The 22,146-nt window shown below is 39.6% G+C and overlaps 1 protein-coding gene and 1 pseudogene across 3 annotated transcripts in view; both read right to left on the minus strand.

The window, feature by feature from the left end:
* IL13RA1 (interleukin 13 receptor subunit alpha 1) overlaps window positions 1-22,146 on the minus strand; it is a 74,682-nt gene that overhangs the window by 12,323 nt on the left and 40,213 nt on the right. For 2 of the 3 annotated variants that reach the window (XM_037989084.2, XM_008019403.3), the window contains exons 9-10: window positions 16,249-16,345; window positions 13,245-13,329 (exon numbers count right to left, since the gene is read on the minus strand). In XM_037989084.2, the coding sequence (XP_037845012.1) occupies window positions 13,245-13,329; window positions 16,249-16,345 (182 nt within the window). Of the gene's footprint in view, window positions 1-9,128; window positions 9,306-13,244; window positions 13,330-16,248; window positions 16,346-22,146 lie in introns of those variants that run through there. The other variant, XM_037989083.2, reaches the window with a different exon arrangement.
* LOC140710832 (cell cycle control protein 50B-like) lies at window positions 19,281-20,560 on the minus strand (annotated as a pseudogene).

Consider the following 22,146-nt stretch of genomic DNA (forward strand, 5'->3'; position numbering starts at 1 on the left):
CCTGCATTAGATTATGTCTAAGCTCGTTTTCTGCACAGATGTTCTTAGGAAAAGAAATAGAAAGAAGGAAAACAGAAACAAGAGCTGCCTCAGGTTGTGCAATTGAAGATGGACTGTGCAAGTTAAGAGATGAGGGGATAAGTTGGGAAACGCTGCTGAAAATATGCAAATTATTCTAAATAAATTACATAACCCTGACACACCTACTGGAATGGCTAAAATTAAAAATACCGACAATTCCAAGTGCTCATAAGAACGCAGAGAAACTGGATCTCTATGTATTGTTGGTGAAAATAAGACAGTGCAGTCATTATGGAAAACAGTCTGACACTTGGTTATAAAATAACACATACACTTACCACATGACCCAGATATCCCACTCCCAGGTATTTACCCAAGAGAAATGAAAACATGTCACACAAAGACTTCTACATGAATGTTTATAGCATTTTCACTAATAATAGATAAAAACTAGATACAACTCTGATGTCCTTGAACAAGTGAATGGTTAAACTGTGTTACAACCATATTATAGAATACTGCTCAGCAATAAAAGGAAATGAACTACTGACACACACCACAATGTGGATGTCTCTTAAACGCATTATGCTGAGTAAAAGAAGCCAAACTCAAAAAGCTATGTACTGTGAGATTTCATTTATAGGACATCTTGCAAGACTTTAGGGACAGAAAACTGATCAGTGTTTGCAAGGGTCTACGATTAACAGAGGGGGTTGACTGCAAAGGACCACAAGAGAACTTTTAGGAGATGATGGAAATATTCTACATTTTTATTGGAGCAGTGATTACAAAATTGCATATATTTGCTAACATTCTTCTAACTGAACACTCAAAAAAGAGTAACTTTTACTATAAATTACACGTCAAACTTGATTTTAAAACATGTGAAATGTACAGATTTCTAATAAAAACAACCTGAAAAAAATTACATAACCTTGAAAAAATGGCTTATTTAATAAATGACACTAAGACAACTGGGTAATATAAGCATCTGAAAACAATGCTAAACCCTACCTCATAGCCTACATGAATAAATCCCTGATGGATTAAAGATCTCAATGTAAAAACAAAAAAATCAAATAAGTACTAGAAAAATATGTAGAGGAACAACTATATAAATCTAAGGTGGAAAGGGCTCTTTATACCTAAAACTACAGGAAGATTTGACTGCATAAAAAAGGAAAACCCTTTTGTACATCATTAATTACCCTAAATACAACACAAAGGAAAACATGGATAAGAAGCCAAAGGGTTAATATCTAATATGTAAAGAACTTTACAAACCACCAACAAGGAAAAATGGACATGGAACAAGAATTTCACAAAAGAATTAATTCAAGTCAATGAACTTGGAAAAAAGTACAAAACCTGACTATAAAATTAAGACGCTCTTTTCTCATTTATTAACTTGGCAAGAATTTTAAAATTAGATAACATCATATTGGCAAAAGTATGGTCAAACAACCAGTCGAACATACTGCTGGTAGGTACATGAACTGGCACAACTTAGTTGTAATCTATGCTTCTTATGAAAAAATTTAAGTTTGTGCATTTTAATGTCCCAGTTTCCTTAACACAAAGGAATCATACTCTCCATATGTAACCTGGGTGTTTCACCTAACAGTGTATGTTATATATTTTTATACATCAGTAAACTTATCTACCTCATTTTAACCTCTATGTAATATTTCACTGCATGAATGCACCGTAACTTATTTAGCCAGTTTCCTTAATGGGAATTTAATCTGTACAATCTTTCTGGATGACAATTTGTCAATACAGGTAGAGCATCCCTTATCCAAAACGCTTGGGACCAGAAGTATTTCAGTTTTTGGAATATTTGCACTATATACTTACCGGCTGAACATCACTAATGCAAAAATCTGAAATTCAAAATGTTGCAATGAACATTTCCTTTGAATGTCACATTAGAAAGTTTCAGATTTGGAAGCATTTCGGATTTTAGATTTTCAGATTAGGAATACTCAGCCTGTATCAAAGAGTTTAAAATATATATGCCCTCTCCCTTGATCACACAATTTGGCTTGTAACAATTTATCCTAAGACAGTAATAAAGTATGAATACATATGGTTATACTTAGTTGTGAAATGATGCCTATACAATGAAATTTAGGACTCATCCAAATGCCAATTGGAATTTTTTAAAGTACATTATAATATGTGCACACAATGGAATATTATTTAGCCACTAAAAACTATATTATAGGGGACCAGGGTTGACCAGCGTTTCCTGAAAATGGCTAGATAAAAAGTATTTTTGGCTTCGGGGGCCATATAGTCTCTGTGCTTATAACGCGACTCTGCTGTTGAAGCATGAAAGCAGCCACAGACAACATATAAATGAATGGGCCTGGCCAACGAAACTGTATGACATTGAAATCTTAAATTTCATGTGCCATGAAATAGTATTCTTAGATTTTTTCCCAACTATTTAATAGCACAAAAACCATTCTTAGGTTAAAGACTGTACAAAAACAAGTGGCAAGCAGGATTTGCCCCTTGGTCTATAGTTTGCAGAAAAATTCTGCGAAGAAGATGGTGGTAGCGGCATAATTTTTGAATCTTCCCAAATATCACCATAAAAAAACACAAGTGGGAAATATAAATAGGAAAGTAAATCCAAAATCTACCAACACAAGATGAAATCTACAACAAAACAAGATGAAAATGATTCCCCCATGAACCTCAAAGTAAGAGTGAGCGTGGATAAATCAGAGAGAGCTACAGGACCAAAATGGTATCAGCTGTGGAAGAGTATATAAACGGACTCAATATGGCATCCTATAGATCTGAGAACTGTAAAACAACTCAACTCAAACTTCAGCAAGCAAATTTATGAGCAACTAATAAAGGGAAGGGTTGGCATCTTTACAAACAGTGATTGAGTGCAAGGAGTTCATTGTCTAGACTGAAAGCAGCCTGGGCCTCCAGAAACTCTCAAAACTAATCCTTGATCCCTTCCAGGGTAAAGCTGCACTCTGAGGAGAAACTGGTGAGACTGGATTACAAATTGGCCAGGACAGGGACAAGAGAGACATAAAAGAAAGCCTAGATTAAAGCAGAAAAAGTAGACAGAAAGGGCCAGGAGATTTCAGAATGTAATTCACTAGAGGATGGAGCTCTATAGCCATAAAATTAGGGGGAAAAAAAACAACTTGTCTCAATCAAGCCTCCTTCTAAAAGTTCAGGAAACTGATTTCATACAAAAATGAACAACAGAAACCAGGCGTGGTTGTTCATGCCTATAATCCCAGCACTTTGGGAGGCCAAGGCAGGAGGATTGCTTGAGCCCAGGAGTTTGAGACCAGCCTGGGCAATACACATGTGAAACCCCACCTCTACAAAAAAAAAAAAAAAAAAATACAATTTTTTTTTTTTTCTTTTTTGAGACGGAGTCTCACACTGTTGCTCGGGCTGGAGTGCAGTGGCATGATCTTGGCTCACTGCAACCTCTGACTCCAGGTTCAAGCGATTCTCCTTGCCTCAGCCTCCCAAGTAGCTGGGATTACAGGCGCCTGCCACCAAGCCTGGCTAATCTTTTTGTATTTTTAGTAGAGATGGGATTTTGCTATGTTGGCCAAACTGGTCTTGAACTCCTGACCTTGTGATCCATCTGCCTCAGCTTCCCAAAGTGACAATTTTTTAAAAAATAAAAAATGTTTAAAATTAAAGAATAAAATAAAAATGAGTCACAGAATAATATTTTTACAGAATTAAAACATAACAGAATGTATATCCACAAAACAGATGAAAACTATAATCTAATATTTCAAAACTAGCTGAGGTATATTAAAAAAGTTACATGATATGAAAAAAAGTAAACAATGTACAAGAATATATTAAAAGTCAATATAAACAACTCAGAAATGGGATGACAAAACTCACAGGAGAATTAAAAGTAAAAGAAGGCCAGGCGCAGTGGCTCATGCTTGTAATCCCAGCACTTTGGGAGATCAAGGTGGATCACTTGAGGTCAGGAGTTCGAGACCAGCCTGGCCAACATAGTGAAATCCCATCTCTAATAAAAATACAAAATTAGCCAGGCGTGGTGGCACGTGTCTGTAATCCCAGCTACTTGGGAGGCTGAGGCAGAAGAATCACTTGAATCTGAGAGGCGGAGTTAGGAATGAGTCAAGATCGCACCACTGCACTCCAGCCTGGGCAATAGAGTGAGACTCCATCTCAAAAAATAAAATAAAATAAAATAAAAGTAAAAGAAAATAATCATTTCAAAATTGAAGACTAAGCTAGAAGAAACACAGGGCAAATAAACACAGCATATCATCAGATAAGACCTTAAAGAAACAGATAAAAAGTAGGATTTTTTAACAAAAACGAAATGAAGGTGGATGAAAATTATTCAAGAGGATGTGAAAGGACTGAACGGGCTGGGCGCAGTGGCTCGCACCTATAATCCCTCAACTCTGGAAGGCCCAGGTGGGGGAATAACTTGAATCCAGTAGTTCAAGACCAGATTGGGCAATATAGCAAGATCGCGTCTCTAAAAAAAATTTAAAAATTAGCCAGGCATGATGGCACATGCCTGTCCCAGCTATTCAGGAGGCTGAGTTGGGAAGATCACTTGAGCCCAGAAGTTGGAGACTGCAATGAGCTATTATGGTACCACCATATTCTAGCCCAGGCAACAGAGCAACACCCTGTGCCAAAACAAAAAAGAAGATGTGAAAGGTCAAAGAAAACACGGGAACAGAATAACTAAAATCTGTAAGTGAAGAAACTTTTACTAAAATTTTAAAAACCAGATCTAAAATTACATACTGAGAAAGCACACTACATACTGCAGAAAATCACAACACCAACACGCATTCTGGTAAAATTATTGGACTTTGAAGAAAAAAATCCTTTGACAACCAGACAAAAAGACCAAGTGTTTTAATACAGGAGGAAAATTATATTGTCTGCTGACTCTGACAAAAACATACTATGCCAGAAGAAAATGGATGACACATTTAAGATATGCAAGGCAGGACGTATGAGCCATGGATTTTATATCTTGCCAAAATGACTTTCAATGATAAAGGTAGCCAATTCCATCAATTGGTAAATAATTCAGGAAATCCTGGTCCCATGAATCCTTCCTGAGAAAACTTTCGAGCTTCAAACAACCCAAATGACTGGAGCAATGTTGACATAAAAAATGGTAGTGAGCATCAAGTGTATCTCCACACATTGAAGTAAGACTAAATGAGGGACCTATATGAGGACACCCACAATGGAGATGCTCAACAACTTCAAAAATGGAGAGCAAATGGGGAGAGTATATGGAAAAATAGCTTTTCAATCATCATTTAAAATTATTTTATAATATATCAAAAGTTCAGAAATTCTTTTAATTCTCATTTGTTATATTCAAATACAATTCAAGATGACAGTGTTATTAAGACATATAGTAAAGGTTCCGTAAGTATGACCTATTGTTATTGTGGTTGCTATTACTCCATTTATTACCAAAGATATTTCAGTTTCCCTATGTTGTTCACATATCATTAAAGATAGTTTTATCTGGGTGACAGGATTAAGAGTGATTTTGTTTTTCTCTCTTGATTATCTCTAGTTATAATTTGTCTATACTAAATGTATATTGCTATATATATATATATATATATATATATATATATATATATATATTTTTTTTTTTTTTTTTGAGATGGAGTCTCATTCTTGTTGCCCAGGCTGGAGTGCAGTGGCTCAATCTTGGTTCATTGCAACCTCTGCCTCCCGGGCTCAAGCGATTCTCCTGCCTCAGCCTCCCAAGTAGCTGGGACTACAGGCACGCATCACCATGCCCGGCTAATTTTGTATTTTTAGTAGACGAGGTTTCGCCATGTTGGCCAGGTTGGTCTCGAACTCCTGACCTCAGGTGATTCGCTTGCCTCAGCCTCCCAAGTGATCAGAAAAAACAAAAAAAAGTTAAAAAATGCATGAAAGTATAGTGGTGAAGTATATATATATGTGTGTGTATATGTGTGTGTGTGTGTGTGTGTGTGAGAGACATGGATTTTTCACAAATTAAAACTGTATAACTAGTAAAAATGCACCCTGAAAATTACACTTTTGCTTCTGGGCATTAGACCCAACACTTGGCTGTGCTGAACAAGAAAAAAGCAATTTGTTTTAATGAGGTGAACACTACAACAGAAGGGGCTTTTCAGAATACATTAATCTTTCTGATTGCCTTTTTTCATCCCCAAAATTGGAATTACTCTCATTTCCACCCTTTATCAACACAGTGGCCTTTTCCTGAGTACTGCTTCTATGAATATGTCCATGTGAGGTAAAAGAAATAAATGCAATGGCTCTTTTCTGCTATCCAATTATGTGAATTATACACCTGTCTAATTTTAAAACCACTTGAACCACTTGTAGGAAAAAAATAAATAAATCCACACAATTACCAGTCCAAAATGCAATCCTTACTGCCAATTTTAAAAACAAAGTAATCAACAACAGAGTAATGGCCAAAGATGAAAAACATCATAGATGAAGAAAATCAGTGATTACGGGGCTTACACAACTGGTTTTCAGTTGGTAATTATCTGAGCCCAGAAAAACAGCATGTTATATAGGCTTTTACATTTTAAAGGCATAAATTTGGTAGTACAATGAAACATCAAGTCTCAATTTAAGATTACCTTCAAGATTTGGAAAAGATATTTTCCAGAGTGGACTGTCTATAGAAGTGAAGACAGCTTCATGTACCTTAGCCCCATGCAAAAACACTGGCCTTGGTATACAAGTCTACCTATTTCATGCCCCAGTCTTTAGATTAACATTCAAAACAGAAAATTATATAAAATGAATTGTAGATCTCCACACCTTAAAATCATTGCAACTTGAAAAAGAACAAGTTGAGGCTCGGCATGGTAGCTCATGCCTGTAATCCCAGAACTTTGGGAGGCCAAGGCAGGCAGATCATTTGAGCCCAGGAGTTTCAGACTAGCCTGGGAGACATGGCAAAACCCCATCTCTACAAAAAGCAAACAAACAAACAAACAAAAAATAGCTGGCCGTGGTGGTGCACGCCTGTAGTCCCAGCTACTTGGGAGGCTGAGGTGGGAAGATCACTTTAGCCCAGGAGGTTGAGGCTGTAGTGAACCATGATCGCACCACTGCACTCCAGCCTGGGCAACACAGTGAGATCCTGTCTCAAAAAAAACCAAAAAAACAAGTTGAATGTGGTGGTATGGAGAGGAACAACTTGGTACTATCTGAGGTGTCTATTAATCTAACTCCTCACCTTAAAAATTGATAAATAAAGGGAAATAATTAAATATGCATCTTGCCTTTTTAGTAGGAACTGAATTTCAGAACAACTAAAGAGCTCAGTTGATGACTGAAAGCAGCACTTTATAGATAAGTGCCAGCTAATAAGTGTAGAAATGGACCAGGCATGGTGACTCATGCCTGTAGTCCCAGTACTTTGGGAAGCTGAGGCAGGAGGATCGCTTGAGCCTAGAAATTCGAGACCAGCTTGGGCAACATAGTGAGACCTCGTCTCTACAAAAGAAATTTAAAAATTAGCTGAGTGTGGTGGCACATGACTATAGTCCCAGCTATTCAGGAGGCTGAGGCAGGAAAATTGCTTGAGCTCAGGAGGTTGAGGCTACAGTGAGCAGAGGTTGCATCACTGCCCTCTAGCCTCAGTGACAGAGCAAGATCCTGTCTCAAAACAAACAAACAAACAAAAGTAAATGTAGAAATGACAGAAAGAGAAAAATTGTAATATTCAACCCAACCCCTAAGGAAATTACTGATTCAAGCAAGGATACTGATGTAAAAAGCATTAGCTGAAGACTTGACAAGGTGCTAGCATAACACTACACAGATTATCTGTGTTGAAGCAACAGGGGAAATAAGTGCAGATGGCAGGAGGGGACATGCTGTTATCACCTTAAATATAGTGGTCAATCTCAACCACTGTGTTAGTGGTCAGTGGTGAGACGACTGGATAATATCTGTCTCCTGACAATTTGGGCAGTTGGAAATACTTGAATATGGACTGGGTATTAGATGAAATTAAGGAATTAATAATTTTTAAAGTACAGTGATGCTATTTTGACTATGTAGGAAAGCATTCTTAGTTTTTAAAGATAAACACTGAGGCTGGGCATGGTGGCTCACGCCTGTAATCCCAGCACTTTGGGAGGCCAAGGCGGGTGGATCACCTGAGGTCAAGAGTTTGAGACTAGCCTGGCCAACATGGCAAAACCCCATTTCTACTAAAAATACAAAAATTAGCCAGGCATGGTGGCACCACCTGTAGTCCCAGCTACTCGGGAGGCTGAGGCAGGAGAATCACTTGAACCTGGGAGGCGAAGTCTGCAGTGAGCCAAGATCCTGCCACTGCACTCCAGCCTGGGTGACAGAATGAGACTCCATCTCCAAAAGGAAAAAAAGAAGATACACACTGAAGTAAAAAAATAATAATCAGCAGTATTTGGATGTTATCCCCATGTTTTAAAAAGCTCCTTTCTGATCAGGAATATAAAAATGGCACAATGCTGAAAATAAGAATTGGTTTCCAAGAAGCAGGGGGAGAATAGTTTTTTTTATGGATAAAAGAAATGCAGATAGAGAGGAGAAGCAATTCCCTCTGCAACTCCCCTTACCTCCCCTCAATATGGCCAACAGCCCAATTAGTCATAAGGAAAAGGCAAATAGCAAAGCAACAGAAAGAAATGCTGTTGGCCAAAACGTTACTATAGTAATGAACAAAACATCATCAAAACACGAGTAACTTTAAGGAAAACTATACTGAAGATTTAATTTATTTCTGGCCATAACTAAAAAGTTGTCCTATAAGAACAACTACTAATGGTGCAGTGTGAAAGAAAAGAGTGTTTAAAAAAGAACAAAGATTATTTATTTGGATTGGAAGTTGGTAACTTTGGGCTATATGGGTTCTAGTCCAGGTTTTGCAGTTGCCTCTCTATGTGACTGATAGAGTTTGGATATATGTCCCTGTCAAATTTCATACTGAATTGTAATCTCCAACGTTGGAAGTGTCGCCTGGTGGGAAGTGTTTGGGTGATAGGGATGGATCCCTCATGGCTTAGTGCTGTCATCACAGCAGTGAGTTCTCATGAGAGCTGTTTGTTTAAAAGTGTATGGCACCTCCCACCCCCTCTTGTTCCCACTCTCACCACGTGAGATGCCTGCTCCCCTTTCACTTTCCACCATGACTGTAAGCTTCCTGAGGTACTCACCAGAAGCAGATGCTGGCACCACAGTTCCTTTGAAGCCTGCAGAATCATGAGCTAATTAAACCTCTTTCATTTATAAATTACCCAGTTTCAGGTATGTCTTTACAGCAATACAAGATTGGCTTAAAACAGTGACTGTCCTTAAGAAACTTCTCTGTGGCTCCTAATGTCCCCATCTCGGGAGATGAGTGAGAATCTTGAGTTTTGAACATTTATAATTAAAGGGAAATAGTTAAACATGTCAACATCCACCTCATTAGATGACCTCTAGGGCTATGTTCATTCAATAATTCAATGATGCTAGAAGTAAAAGAATATGCAGCATATGCCATTTGGTTAAAAGCAGACATAAAAATTTGTTCTCTTACCCTTCCCCATCTCTGGAATTTTTATTATACTTTTAGTTTTAAAGAACTGATTTTGTTTAATGGTCTGCAATGGACAAAACAAAAATACCTTGTGCTTTTAATGGCCCATATTGTCAGTATACCTGCGTCACCAAATTACAGAATTATCTGACTCATCGGGACAGAAACAACATATTATCCTCTAGACAGCAAATTGAAAAAAGCAATTTTCCCATCTCTGAGAAAGATAATTGATCTGATTTTGCTGTCAGTGTTACCATCATTCACTCTATTACTCAGACTTGAAAACTTGAAATTATTTTTTACTCTCCCTACCTCTCATCACCCACACAGACTCACCAAATCATGATGAGTTGATTTCCTTTAATAATGTCTCTTACGTCAATCTCCTCTGCTACCTCCTAAGTTCAAGTCCCTATTATCTTTCAGACCTGGATGACTACAGTATTTTCTTTTTCCCTTAATGACTTGTACAGGGTTTCTTTTATTATAAAAGTAGTACATGCTCACTATAGGCAATCTGGAAATTTTAGAAAGGTAGAGAGAGAATAATATCAATTACCCACAATCCCTTTGCCTAGAAATGATCATTCATTCAGACCCATTTCCTTCCCCTCATTCTATGTATATATTAAAGCATTTTTAATAAAAATTATGATTGTAATATACATGTTTATAGTCTGTTTCTTACTCCTGTATCTTGAGTATTTTGTTATAACATTAAATGCTTTGAAAACCTAATTTTAATTTTTTTAAACTAATTCTCGATTGTTATGTTTCACTGGCTTCTAATTTTTCATGTTAAAAGCAAATGCTGCATTGACCACTCTTGTGCCACTGTTGGATTATTTCCTCAAAATTGGTTCCTAAAAGTATAATCATAGGCTCAAAGATTCCTGTTACATTTTACCAGTTTGCCCTCCAGAAAGGATATCTATCATTTTACAGGCCCACCAGCAGCAGTGCATGAAAAGTGCCATTAATATACACAAGACATGCCAATATCTTCCCATTTAAAGCTATTCATAATATAACCCCAAATCTTTTTCTCAGAAATCCCCTATCCCAACCCTCTACTTCTGTCACACAGACGTCTTAGAAGATGGTGAGGTTCTTCAGGACAGGCATTCTATCTTACAAGAAGCAATGCAGCCTAGTAGAAAGACCAAGAGAAGTCTAGCATAAGGCAGCCCTGGGTCAAATTCTACCTTACCACCAACTAGCTGTGTGATTGCAACTAAATTGTTTAACCTCACTGGGGCTCCATTTCCTCATCTGTAAAATAATACCAACAGCATCTTCTCCACAGGGTGGTTATGAAGATTCAATAAGGTAATATAGGCAAAGCACTTAATACATAATAGTCTGACACATAGCAGACTTTCAATAGCTGGTTAAAGTTGTTAGAGTACAATTCCCAACCTCCAGCATCTATCACAGCTGGTGAAATGACGTAAGAGACAGGGGTAAATATCTTTATCAGTGATTTTCAAAGTGTGGTCTACAGACTCTCTTAGCAGGACATGGATCATCTGTGGGCTCCTGTTAAATATGCAGAGTCCTAGAACTCGCCCCTGACCTGCCAAATCAGGTCAGGTCAGGGGATTGGAAGTAGGGTCCAGAAATCTGTATTTCTTATAAGCACTCCAGTTGATTATGACTCAACTAAAGTTGGAGAACCATAGTTATCATACTCGCTCCAGATACGGCATACAATGTCCTTATCAGGTACCCAACTTCTGGATCTACATGCCCTGACTCCCAGGGTCTGGCAGAGTTATCTACTGTCTGTGAAGATGACCTGGTGAAAAAGTGATCCAAATGAATCCTCCTCTGATAGCATATATGCCTCTCTGCCTTCCTTCCCTAACCAAATATCATCACTACCATTGAGAATTGCCCATTATTACAATAATTATTTGGGAATTAAAGATAAAAATAAATTATCATCAATAGTAATACTAATCACTAACACTTATTAAGCACTTACAATGTACCAGGTAGGCTAAGTAGTTTCCATTTAATCACCTGTTGGGTATTAAATTAATTTAATCCACATAACAACACTATGAGGCAGGTGCTATTGTTACCTCCATTTTACTAATGAAAAAATTGAGTCACAGAGAAGCTAAGAAAATTATCCAAGGTCAAAAAGATGGTAAATGACACAGCAGGGATATGAATCCAGACAATCTGACTCCAGAAATCAGGCTATTATCTACTATGCAGTACTACTTCCCTAAATTAACTGCCCTATGCTTGTTATTATTCCTTTAAGATACACATAATGAGAATAATATTTATTTCACTTAGTGTTTTTATTATTTCAGTAGGGTGGATGATAAAGTTGAAATCTAACTTTAGTTGGATTTATCACAGAAGCCTCAAACCCTTTTTTTCCCCATAATGTCTTAAGTTTTCTAGTCACAAATTCTAGCATGAGAGTCTGCAGGAAACCAACTATAACAGTTGGGGTAGGGCTGCTCCATTTCTATGTCTCTGGAGTCTAGCCTTCCAAGAAACAACATGAACACAATGCATTTCAATTGCTTACCCTATGTTTATATATCCTCACATCAAGTTTTTTAAATTATCCAAGAGTCAGAAGGCCTGCTCATTAGGCTAGCTTTATAAAGGAGGCCCTCCCTCCTGCATGTTTTGATAAAATATGTCCCCTAACCAGAGAGAGAATGGAGTCCAGTCACATAAGATGAGCAAAGTATTCTGAAGACTTCTTCACTGGTATGCATGGCCTCAGATACTATATTTTAAATCAGCTCTTCTTCAAATTTCTAAAAATAAATTGTACTTTAGAAGAACCAACTTCAAAATGAAATTCTGATACATGCTACAACATGAATGAACCTTAAAAACATTATGGTAAATGAAATAAGCCAGACACAAAAGGACAAATATTATGATTTCACATATAGGAGGTATCTAGAATATTCAATTCATAGAGACAAAAAGTAGAATAGAGGCTACCAGGGGTGGGAGGAATGAGGGGATGGGGAATTATTGTTTAACAGGCACAGTTTCTGTTTGGGATGACGAAAAAGTTCTGGAAAGAGATAGTGGTGATGGTTGCACAACTTACAAATGCATTTAATGACACTAAACTGTATACTCTTTTTTTTTTTTTTTTTTAAGAGAGTCTCGCTCTGTCACTCAGGCTGGAATGCAGTGGCATGATCATGGCTCACTGCAACCTTGAACTCCTGGGCTCAAGGGATCCTCCCACCTCAATCTCCTAAGTAGCTGGGACTACAGGTGCATGCTGCTGCACCCGGCTAATTTTTATATATTTTGTAGAAACAGGATCTTGCAAAAAAATATAGAAATTAGCTGAGTGCAGTGGCATGCTGTCCAGGCTGGTCTCAAACTGCTGGGCTCAAGTGATCCTCCTGCCTCAGCCTCCCAAAGTGTTGGGATTACAGGCATGAGCCGCTATACCCAGCCTGTATACTTAAAAATGCTTAAAATAATAAATTTTATGTTATGGATACTTTACCACATTTTTTTAAAATCCCATAGCTTCCAAAAACAAAACAAAACAAAACAAAACAAAACAAAACAAAACAATTTTAAGCCCCATGAAATCTGTTCTTACCAGAGTATCATCATTCTGGTCTCCAAACATTTCTTTAAAAATCTTGCCAGGATCAGGAATTGGAGGGAATATAATGATCTTGAGCCTTTAAGAAAACAGAGACATTTTGATTCAAACCTTCCAGTCCATAGCAGTGTCCCACATAAATACCACCATATTAAAAGAAGGCACAGACAAAAGACATGGTACACAAGTCATCTTTTTTTTTTTTTTTTTTACAATTTATTATTATTATTATTATTATTATTATACTTTAAGTTCTAGGGTACATGTGCATAACGTGCAGGTTTGTTACATATGTATACTTGTGCCATGTTGGTGTGCTGCACCCATCAACTCGTCAGCACCCATCAACTCGTCATTTACATCAGGTATAACTCCCAGTGCAATCCCTCCCCCCTCCCCCCTCCCCATGATAGGCCCCGGTATATGATGTTCCCCTTCCCGAGTCCAAGTGATCTCATTGTTCAGTTCCCACCTATGAGTGAGAACATGCGGTGTTTGGTTTTCTGTTCTTGTGATACTTTGCTAAGAATGATGGTTTCCAGCTGCATCCATGTCCCTACAAAGGACACAAACTCATCCTTTTTTATGGCTGCATAGTATTCCATGGTGTATATGTGCCACATGGTAGTTGTGAAGAAATGTCTAAAATAGGGTACACAAAAATCAATGTTCTAAGGTCATTAAGTTCCACTCTTGCCCATAGGTGGAGCACAGGGGCCATCAGAATAAGTGAATTACTTATACCCTATCATCTAAATAATAATGCTGCTCTACTTTTAATAGACCAGATGGGCACTTGCTGTGTATAATTTTGAAAAAAAAAATAATCTTCTGAGAACAGGATACATTCCTGTTTCTTTTTTCTTCCAACTTCTCTCCATTTTCCAATCTTATAGCACCCTTTAATGGGCTTGCCTCCATCTCCCAGTGAGTGTCCATGGATGTGCCCCTAGGATTCAGTCTTTTGTCTTCTTGTCTATCTCATTCACTTTATGAGCACTCCCTTCGGTCTTTGGGCTTTAAATCCATTTACATGCCGAGGATTCCCAAAATTAGATTTCCAGCCCAGGCCTCTCCCTTCAACTCCAGATTCATGCACACAATCGCTTATTTAACATCTTTATTTGGATATCTAATAAGCATCTCAAACTTAACATGTGCAAAACTGAAGTCCTTATCTTTCCTCAAACCCAGCTTTCCTCACAGTCTTCTCTGTCTCAGTAAATGGCACCAGCATTCACTCAGTTGCTCAAGCCAAAAATCTAAGAGGTATCTCTGAATCCTCAATTACCCTCATACCTCCACAGACAGGCAGCTATCAGCAAGTCTTATCAATTCTACTCTCAAAATATATACTATTTCTGACCACTTCTTGCTATCTCCATTGCTAACCCCGTAGTATAGGTTATCCTCATCTTTCTGCCAAAACACTGCAATTCCTCTGAACTACTCCATCTGCCTCCACTTTTGCCCAAGTCAGTTCTTCACTCAGCAACTACAATGATCGTTATGACAGTAATTCAGATCATGTGCCAAATCTGCTCAAAACTCTCCAATGCTCCTCATCATGCTTAGAATAAAATCGCAGTTCCTTGCCACGGCCTGCGTGATCTGGTTGGCCAACCTCTGTCCTCACTCGCTGCTACTCTCCACCTTGCACTCTCCACTCCAGCCAAACAAACCAAGTGCATTTCAGCCTTGGGGACTTGGCATTTGCTGTTCCCGTGGCCTGGAGTACTCTTTCCTTGAATATCTGAATGACTCACTCCTTCACATTATTGGGAGTCTCTCCTCAAATGTCACTTTCTCAGAGAGGAGTCCTCTGGCCATCCTACGTAAAATGCACCTCCCTAGCCGTACCCCGCTACTGTCAATTATACTTCTATGTGAAATCATAGTATTTATTATTTATTTTGTGTGTCTGTGTGTATGTGCATGTGTGTATCTTTCCCTCTAGAACGCAAATGGGGACTTTGTCCTGTTTACTGCTGTAACTTTAGCACTTAGAACACTGCCTGGTTCACAAATAGGCACTCAAAAAATATATATATATGTTGAATCAATGTTGAAATAATGATAAAATATTGGTTCTGGATCTAGCTTAATAACCTTATTCCAACCTTAGTTATTTACTGCAAGAGCAAATAACAGTCCTATAATGAGATAGAGAAAATAATACCTTCTCAAGGAATGGATACCATACATTCATGACAACTTGATGAAGTTCTCTTTCCCACAATATTAAGTAGTAGCCTGCTTTGTATTAATACTAGACAGTCATTTTATTAGTAATGGTCTCCATTTCTAAAACTTCATTCCAAGAACTACTGACTAACTTGATAGATTAGGTATTTGAAAGAGTATTAAGTGAACATAGGACCTATTCAACAATCCTAAACATATGCAAAGGGAGCCATGCTTGAGCAGGGAGCCCTGGAAAACTAATCCAACACACTTTTCATTAGAAAGTGGGCATAGTGGCCAGGCGTAGTGGCTCATGCCTGTAATACCAGCACTTTGGGAGGCTGAGGAGGGTGGATCACTTGAGGTCAGAAATTTGAGACCAGTCTGGCCAACATGGTGAAACCCTGTCTACTAAAAACACAAAAAATTAGCCGGGTGTGATGGTGGGCACCTCTAATCCCAGCTACTCGGGAGGCTGAGGCAGCAGAATTGCTTGAACCCAGGAGGCGGAGGCTGCAGTGAGCCAAGATCACACCACCGCACTGCACTCCAGCCTGGGCAACAGAGACTCCATCTCAGGAAAAAAAAAAAAAAAAAGAAAGAAAGAAAAGAAAGAAGAGAAAAGAAAAGAAAAAAGAAAAGGAAAAGAAAGTGGGCACAGTAATACTTTCTTGTCATGTCATGCTCCCAAAAGCTACTTACAGGCAACATGCTTCTTATACACTGGGCAGACATAAAACACAAGCACTAAGAGTAATAACCATAGCAAACAGGCTATCAGAAACTGCAAAACCTGCCTGGGCAGCTACCTTACCTTTTTAGGTAAAGCAGAAGTACTATGATTGCACCTGCAACGATGACTGGAACAATGAGTAACATGGTTATGTAGAGTGTGGAATTGCGCTTCTTACCTGGAGAATGAAAAGCAAACAGAAGAAAGACTTGAGAAATAAAACCCTTTTAGTAATAAACCAAGCAGCAATTCCATTAGCTAGTAAGATCACAAATATTTCTGCTCCCTCCCCCAACCTATTTTCCCAAACTCTTCAATTATCTTATCTTCTGTTAAATTAATAGTTAAAAAAAAAAAAATAGGTCCTCCTCTGGTGCCTGAACTTCCCTGGGTGAACAAATACCTAAAAGATTACCTGAAATCAGGATATTTTTAAAAAGACAAATATAAGCTTTATTCTCTTTCAAAAACTCAGAGACTAGGGCCTGGAACCATATTGATTAATTTAATCTGAATCAGAATCCCTTAAAATTGATGGTCTCATTTAAACTTTTGTTTGTTTGTTTTGGTTTTTTTGAGACAGAGTCTCTCACTCTGTCACCCAGGCTGGAGTGCAAGAGCACAATCTCAGCTCACTGCAACCTGTGCCTCCATGGTTCAAGCGATTCTCCTGCCTCAGTCTCCCGAGTAGCTGGGACTACAGGCGCACACCACCACACCTAGTTAATTTTTGTATTTTTAGTAGAGATGGGGTTTCCCTATTTTGGCCAGGCTGGTCTCAAACTCTTGACCTCAAGTGATCTGCCCGCCTCGGCCTCACAAAGTGCTGGGATTACAGGTATGAGTTACTGTGCCCAGCCTCATTTAAAATTTTATAGAAATAGACTAACCATTCTAAAAATGACAAAATACATGTTGTTTTCAACTACATAGTATAAAAATGTAGTAAACTCTCTTATTCAAAATAGAGGAGGGCTGGGCTAGTGAGCTCAAACATTCATAACAAATAAAAATTTCTCTATGTACATATAATAATGTTTTCATAGCCTAAAATCACTATTCAAAAACTGATAGTAAAATTACGTAGTGTTCAGAAGTTGGAAAGCCAACACATTGGAATTATCCAAGTTTTTTTTGGTATATGTAATAATGGCATAGAATGTCTTAAATCATGATTGTCCCAGAAGATGTCAGTGACATGCACATTGTCCATTGTTCAGTAACTTTCAAAGAACTAGAACAGACTAAACTATGTAAACTATTCAATACAATTCGATATTTCTTAACTGATTAAAAAAAAAAAAAACAACTTCAAGATCTTGCACTGCTTTAAAGGAAGGAGTATAAATGAATTAGTAGTAACTGGAAAATAGTTATAATAGACAGCAGGCACTGAATAATTCTGTCTGACAAATACCAAATAACTACTTTTAGCAAATAAACTGGTAACATATCACAAAGGGTTTTTTTAAAAGTTCTTTTAAGCTATTTTGCCATGAAAGATTTTTTTAAATAAAAATATTCCTTCTTAGAATAACTTTAAACATTGATATTAGTCAATTGATAAAATCAATGGAATGATTTTAGCTAAGACTTTTAACATTATCTCAAAGATTCAAATAATTTTAAGATTCTAGTTTACATATAAAACTATATATGCCTTAGTATTGATTCAAATATGATTACTACAAACAAACGTATCTCATTGGAAAACATAAAAATTTTTTTTCCAGATCCAAGAGAAAAGGTATGAATGAAGCCCTTTGTAAGTGCGCACATGCACGCGTGCACACACCCAAACACACAAATTAAATGACGAAGAAGACTGAGCCAGGAGACATAGATGTGACTAGGGAAAATACTTTCCCTCAGAGATCCCTTCCAGCTATCTGATTCTACAGTTCCCTCTGAAATGTACAAACTGGCCTCACATTTTCAAGTTTCTACACAGTATCTGGTAAAGTTTGCCTGTTTGCTTATACTAAAATATCAAATAAATCAACACAAACCCTGTCTTACAAATCTGTACACCAACTAGTTTTCCAGAGATAGTGATTTTTTTTAATTTAATTTTTTTGAGACAGAGTCAGTCTCACTCTGTCTCCCAGGCTGGAGTGCAGGGGCGCAATCTCGGCTCACTGCAACTTCCGCCTCCCAGGTTCAAGCGATTCTCCTGCCTCAGCCTCCCGGGAGCTAGAACTACAGGCATCTGCCACCATGCCCAGCTTATTTTTATATTTCAGTAGAGACAAGGTTTAACCATGTTGGTCAGAGTGGTCTTGAACTCCTGACCTCAAGTAATCCACCCACCTCAGCCTCCCAAAGTGATGGGATTACAGGCATGAGCCACAGCACCCAGCCCAGAGATAGTGATTTTTAAAAAATTCATTCCACAAGTCATTAGAGCGTACTATATTTAAGGCAGAGTGCCAGACCAAACCTGCAACATTATGGTGTCACTGTCCCTGGGAACAAATTACTATCTGAAAAACTGGACTCAGGTGACTGCTTCAGGCCCAACCTGGTTCAGGGTAGTGATTTCCAAATTTGAGAGAATACGAGAATCTCCAGAGGAGTTTGTTAAAACAGTTTCAAGCATCTCACCCCAGCATTATTGTGTCAGAATCTCGGGTTGGTGACTCCTCATCTATCTGCATATTTAACAAATATGTTCTCCCACACCCCTCCATGCCTCTGCAGATAATTTGTGGGTCTCTCTCCATCCCAACCCACCCTCCCCACAAAGAAAAGAAAACCACTGTACTGTAGTGGCAAAAGCTTTAGCCTTAACATCAGGAACCACTTGCCAGCTGCCTGATCTTGATTGAGTTATTTCATGTTGCTAGGTCTCTCAATCTCTTCCTCTGGTAGGGGTTGAAAATGAGTCTCTATAGGGATCCTTTCCACTCTCTGACTTGGAGAACCTAACATGGCAACTCAGTATGATGAAGGAGGTGCGGAGAGTTTGCAAGGATGTTTCACTCTGCAGTCAACCCTCCGCCACCAGGCAACAAGGTATAGCAGCCCCCAAGAGTAAGCGGGTAATTCCCTCCTCTGGTACCCTCATTCACAAAGGGAGGAAAAGTGAGGAGAGGTTGGAATAGGATGAGGGGCGAAGGGGGGAGGCTGAAAGAAGCTTGCAACAGTTTTGGCAAGAAGCAGGAAGGGTCGTTGGAAAGCTGGAATCACCCCTCCTCCCCATTGTCGTCATCGTTCTGGTTGGTCCTCGTAGCAAATGTAGATGATCAGCATGACAAAGCCGGTGAGGATGCAGAGGGAGCTGATGATCAGGTAGGCGATGCCCAGGAAGGGGTTCCTGCCACCCATCCACAAGATGCTGCTGAAGATGCGGAGCTTGTGGCCGCCAAATGCACGCACCGGGTAGTTGTAGGTGATGTTGACACAGTAGACACCCCGTAGTAGCCCAGCTGAGTAGTTGCCCTGGCGGATGTGCGCATACAGCTTGTGGAATGAGGGCAGCGCTGCCATGCGCATCCACACCACGAAGTCTTGGTTGATGAAGCCGGTGTTGTTGGGGATGGGGCTGAGCTCGTCGTAGACCAGCCGGTGCCAGTTGGGCGGGAGTGCCGTGCCATGCAAGGCCAGTGCCAGGCTGCCATTGACCAGTGGCGGGTTGCAGAACTTGATGGGATAGTTGTTGGTCTACCAGGCGATGCAGGTGCAGTGCGGTGGTGCGGCACCTCCACGTAGGGCCCGCCGGCCGGCGCTGGTGTCACAGCGAGGAGGAGTCGTTGAAGAGGCTGTTGGTAATGATGCTGCAGGGTGCGCAATGGGCAGGCGGCGCAGTGGGTGCACTCATTGACCGGGTGGTGCAGCGTGCTGGGCAGCCTGCTCAGCTGCGCATTGTCATGGACATTCCATACCACCGGTTGTTTTGGTAGAAGTTGGTCAGCACGTAGTAGGGGTACACGGGGCCCTGGAAGAGCTCAGGCAGTGAGAAGTACCAGGCGCATGAGCAGGTGGGCGGTGGCGCACAGCCCTGGCCAGCCGCAGTTCACACCGAGCAGTTGCTGGTGCCCGGGCTGCCAGTGTAGTTGTACTCCAGCTCCTTGATGCTGTTGGAGGAGTAATAGAAGGCCAGGCCCACGTAGAAGAGCTGCAGCGTAATGCTGGCCAACAGCAGCGGTTGCCAGGCGGGGAAGCGCTGCCGCGTGAATGTGGTGGTGTTGAGCTGGTGGGCACCCCCGGCTGTGATGCTCCAGGTCATGGCGGCTGCATGGGCTGACCAAGAGGGGCCCAGCCACGGGACGCTTCCCCTGTGCACTGGGCGAGCCCAGGGGATCCTCATGGGGCGGGTTTCCCCGCCCGCTCAGGTAAATCGGAAGATCTTAACTAGTTTTAAACACTATTAACAAAGATGCTATATTAAATATGTCATCTCATTAACAGTGACTACATATTTTACTGGTTACTTACCACTACTAAAATACCTAAAATAATCCTAACAACAACTACTATTATTCTTAAATAAGCACCTACCACACGTCTGATACCATACTGGGTGGTTTTGCATGCTTATCTCATATATCTGCTATAATGATAGCATTATCTCCCATTTAAGCAGATGAGAAAGATAAGGCTCAGAGAGGTTTAGTAAGTCATTCAGAAGGATTTAGTGAATAATGGCGTGAGGCCTCAAATTCCAGTTACACTGTGCAATTCCAAAGCCTGCCTTGCTACATCTAACATATAGACTGTCGTTTGTCTACATGCATATTCATTTTTCCCACTAGGTCATGAACATCTAGAAAGCATCATCAAGGCCTGGCACCATTGTTTTAGGTAGTCACTAAGATTTCTCCACATGATTCCTGCCTCCTGATATTCATACCCTGGTATAATCTCCTCTCCTTGAGAGTGGGCTAGACGAATTGACTCACTTCTAAAAAATGGAACAGCAGCAGTAATGGGATGTCATTTCTAAGGTTAGATTATAAAAGACCATGGTTCCCATATTGGGTGTTCTCTCACACTGTTTCTTGCTTGGATTACTCACTTGGGAAAGCCAGTTTCCATATCAGGAATTAGCTCTATGGGGAGGTCCAAGTGGCAAGGAACTAAGGGAAGCAAATTACCACAAACTGAATGGCTTAAAACAACAGAAATGTATTATCTCACAGTTTTGGAGGGCAGAAGTCCAAAATGAAGGTATCAGCAGGGCTATGCTCCCTCTGAGGGCTCTAGAGAAGAATCCCTCCTTGCCTCTTCCTAGCTTCTGGTAGCTCCTGGGAATCCTTGGTGTTCCTTGGTTGTAGCTGCATCTCTGCAATCTCTGCCTCCATCTTCACATGGTTTTCTTCCCTGTGTGTCTGTGTGCCTCTGTGCTCTGTGTGGCTGCTCTTTTTATAAGGACACTAGGCATTAGATGAAGGGTCCACTTTAATCCAGCATGACCTCATCCTCACTTGATTATATCTGCAAAAATCCTATTTCCAAATAAGGTTACATTCACATTTACCAGGGGTTGAAACCTACGAATATATCTTTTTGGGAGATTCAATTCAACCTGCGACAGCCTCCATCCAGCAACCAGTGAGGTACTGAGGCTTTCCAACAACTATATGAGTGAACTTGGAAATGGATTCTCTGTCCCCAGTCAAGCCTTCAGACAGATTTCAGTTCTCACTGCAGCCTGACTACAACCTCATGAGACCTCCAGCTAAGCTGTGGCTAGACTCCTGACTTACTGAAACTGTGAGATGGTAAATGTATGTTGGTTTAAGCCATTAAACTTTGGAGTAATTTGTTATGCAGCAATAAATAAACTAATATAACCATGTCTGGCACATAACTTGTTGAGCTTCTCAATTAATAGGAAATTGCCTACCTCAACAACCTGTTTGACTCATATACAGCTGTTTACAAAGTTCTTAAGTTGGTTCTGTGTTGCCCCTTGGAGACATAAAAAGTAAAGCCTATTCCTTCTTGTACCTGACAATACCTCCAATATTAGAAATC

This window comes from Chlorocebus sabaeus, chromosome X, assembly GCF_047675955.1.
Source record: "Chlorocebus sabaeus isolate Y175 chromosome X, mChlSab1.0.hap1, whole genome shotgun sequence".
NCBI classification, from domain to species: domain Eukaryota; kingdom Metazoa; phylum Chordata; class Mammalia; order Primates; family Cercopithecidae; genus Chlorocebus; species Chlorocebus sabaeus.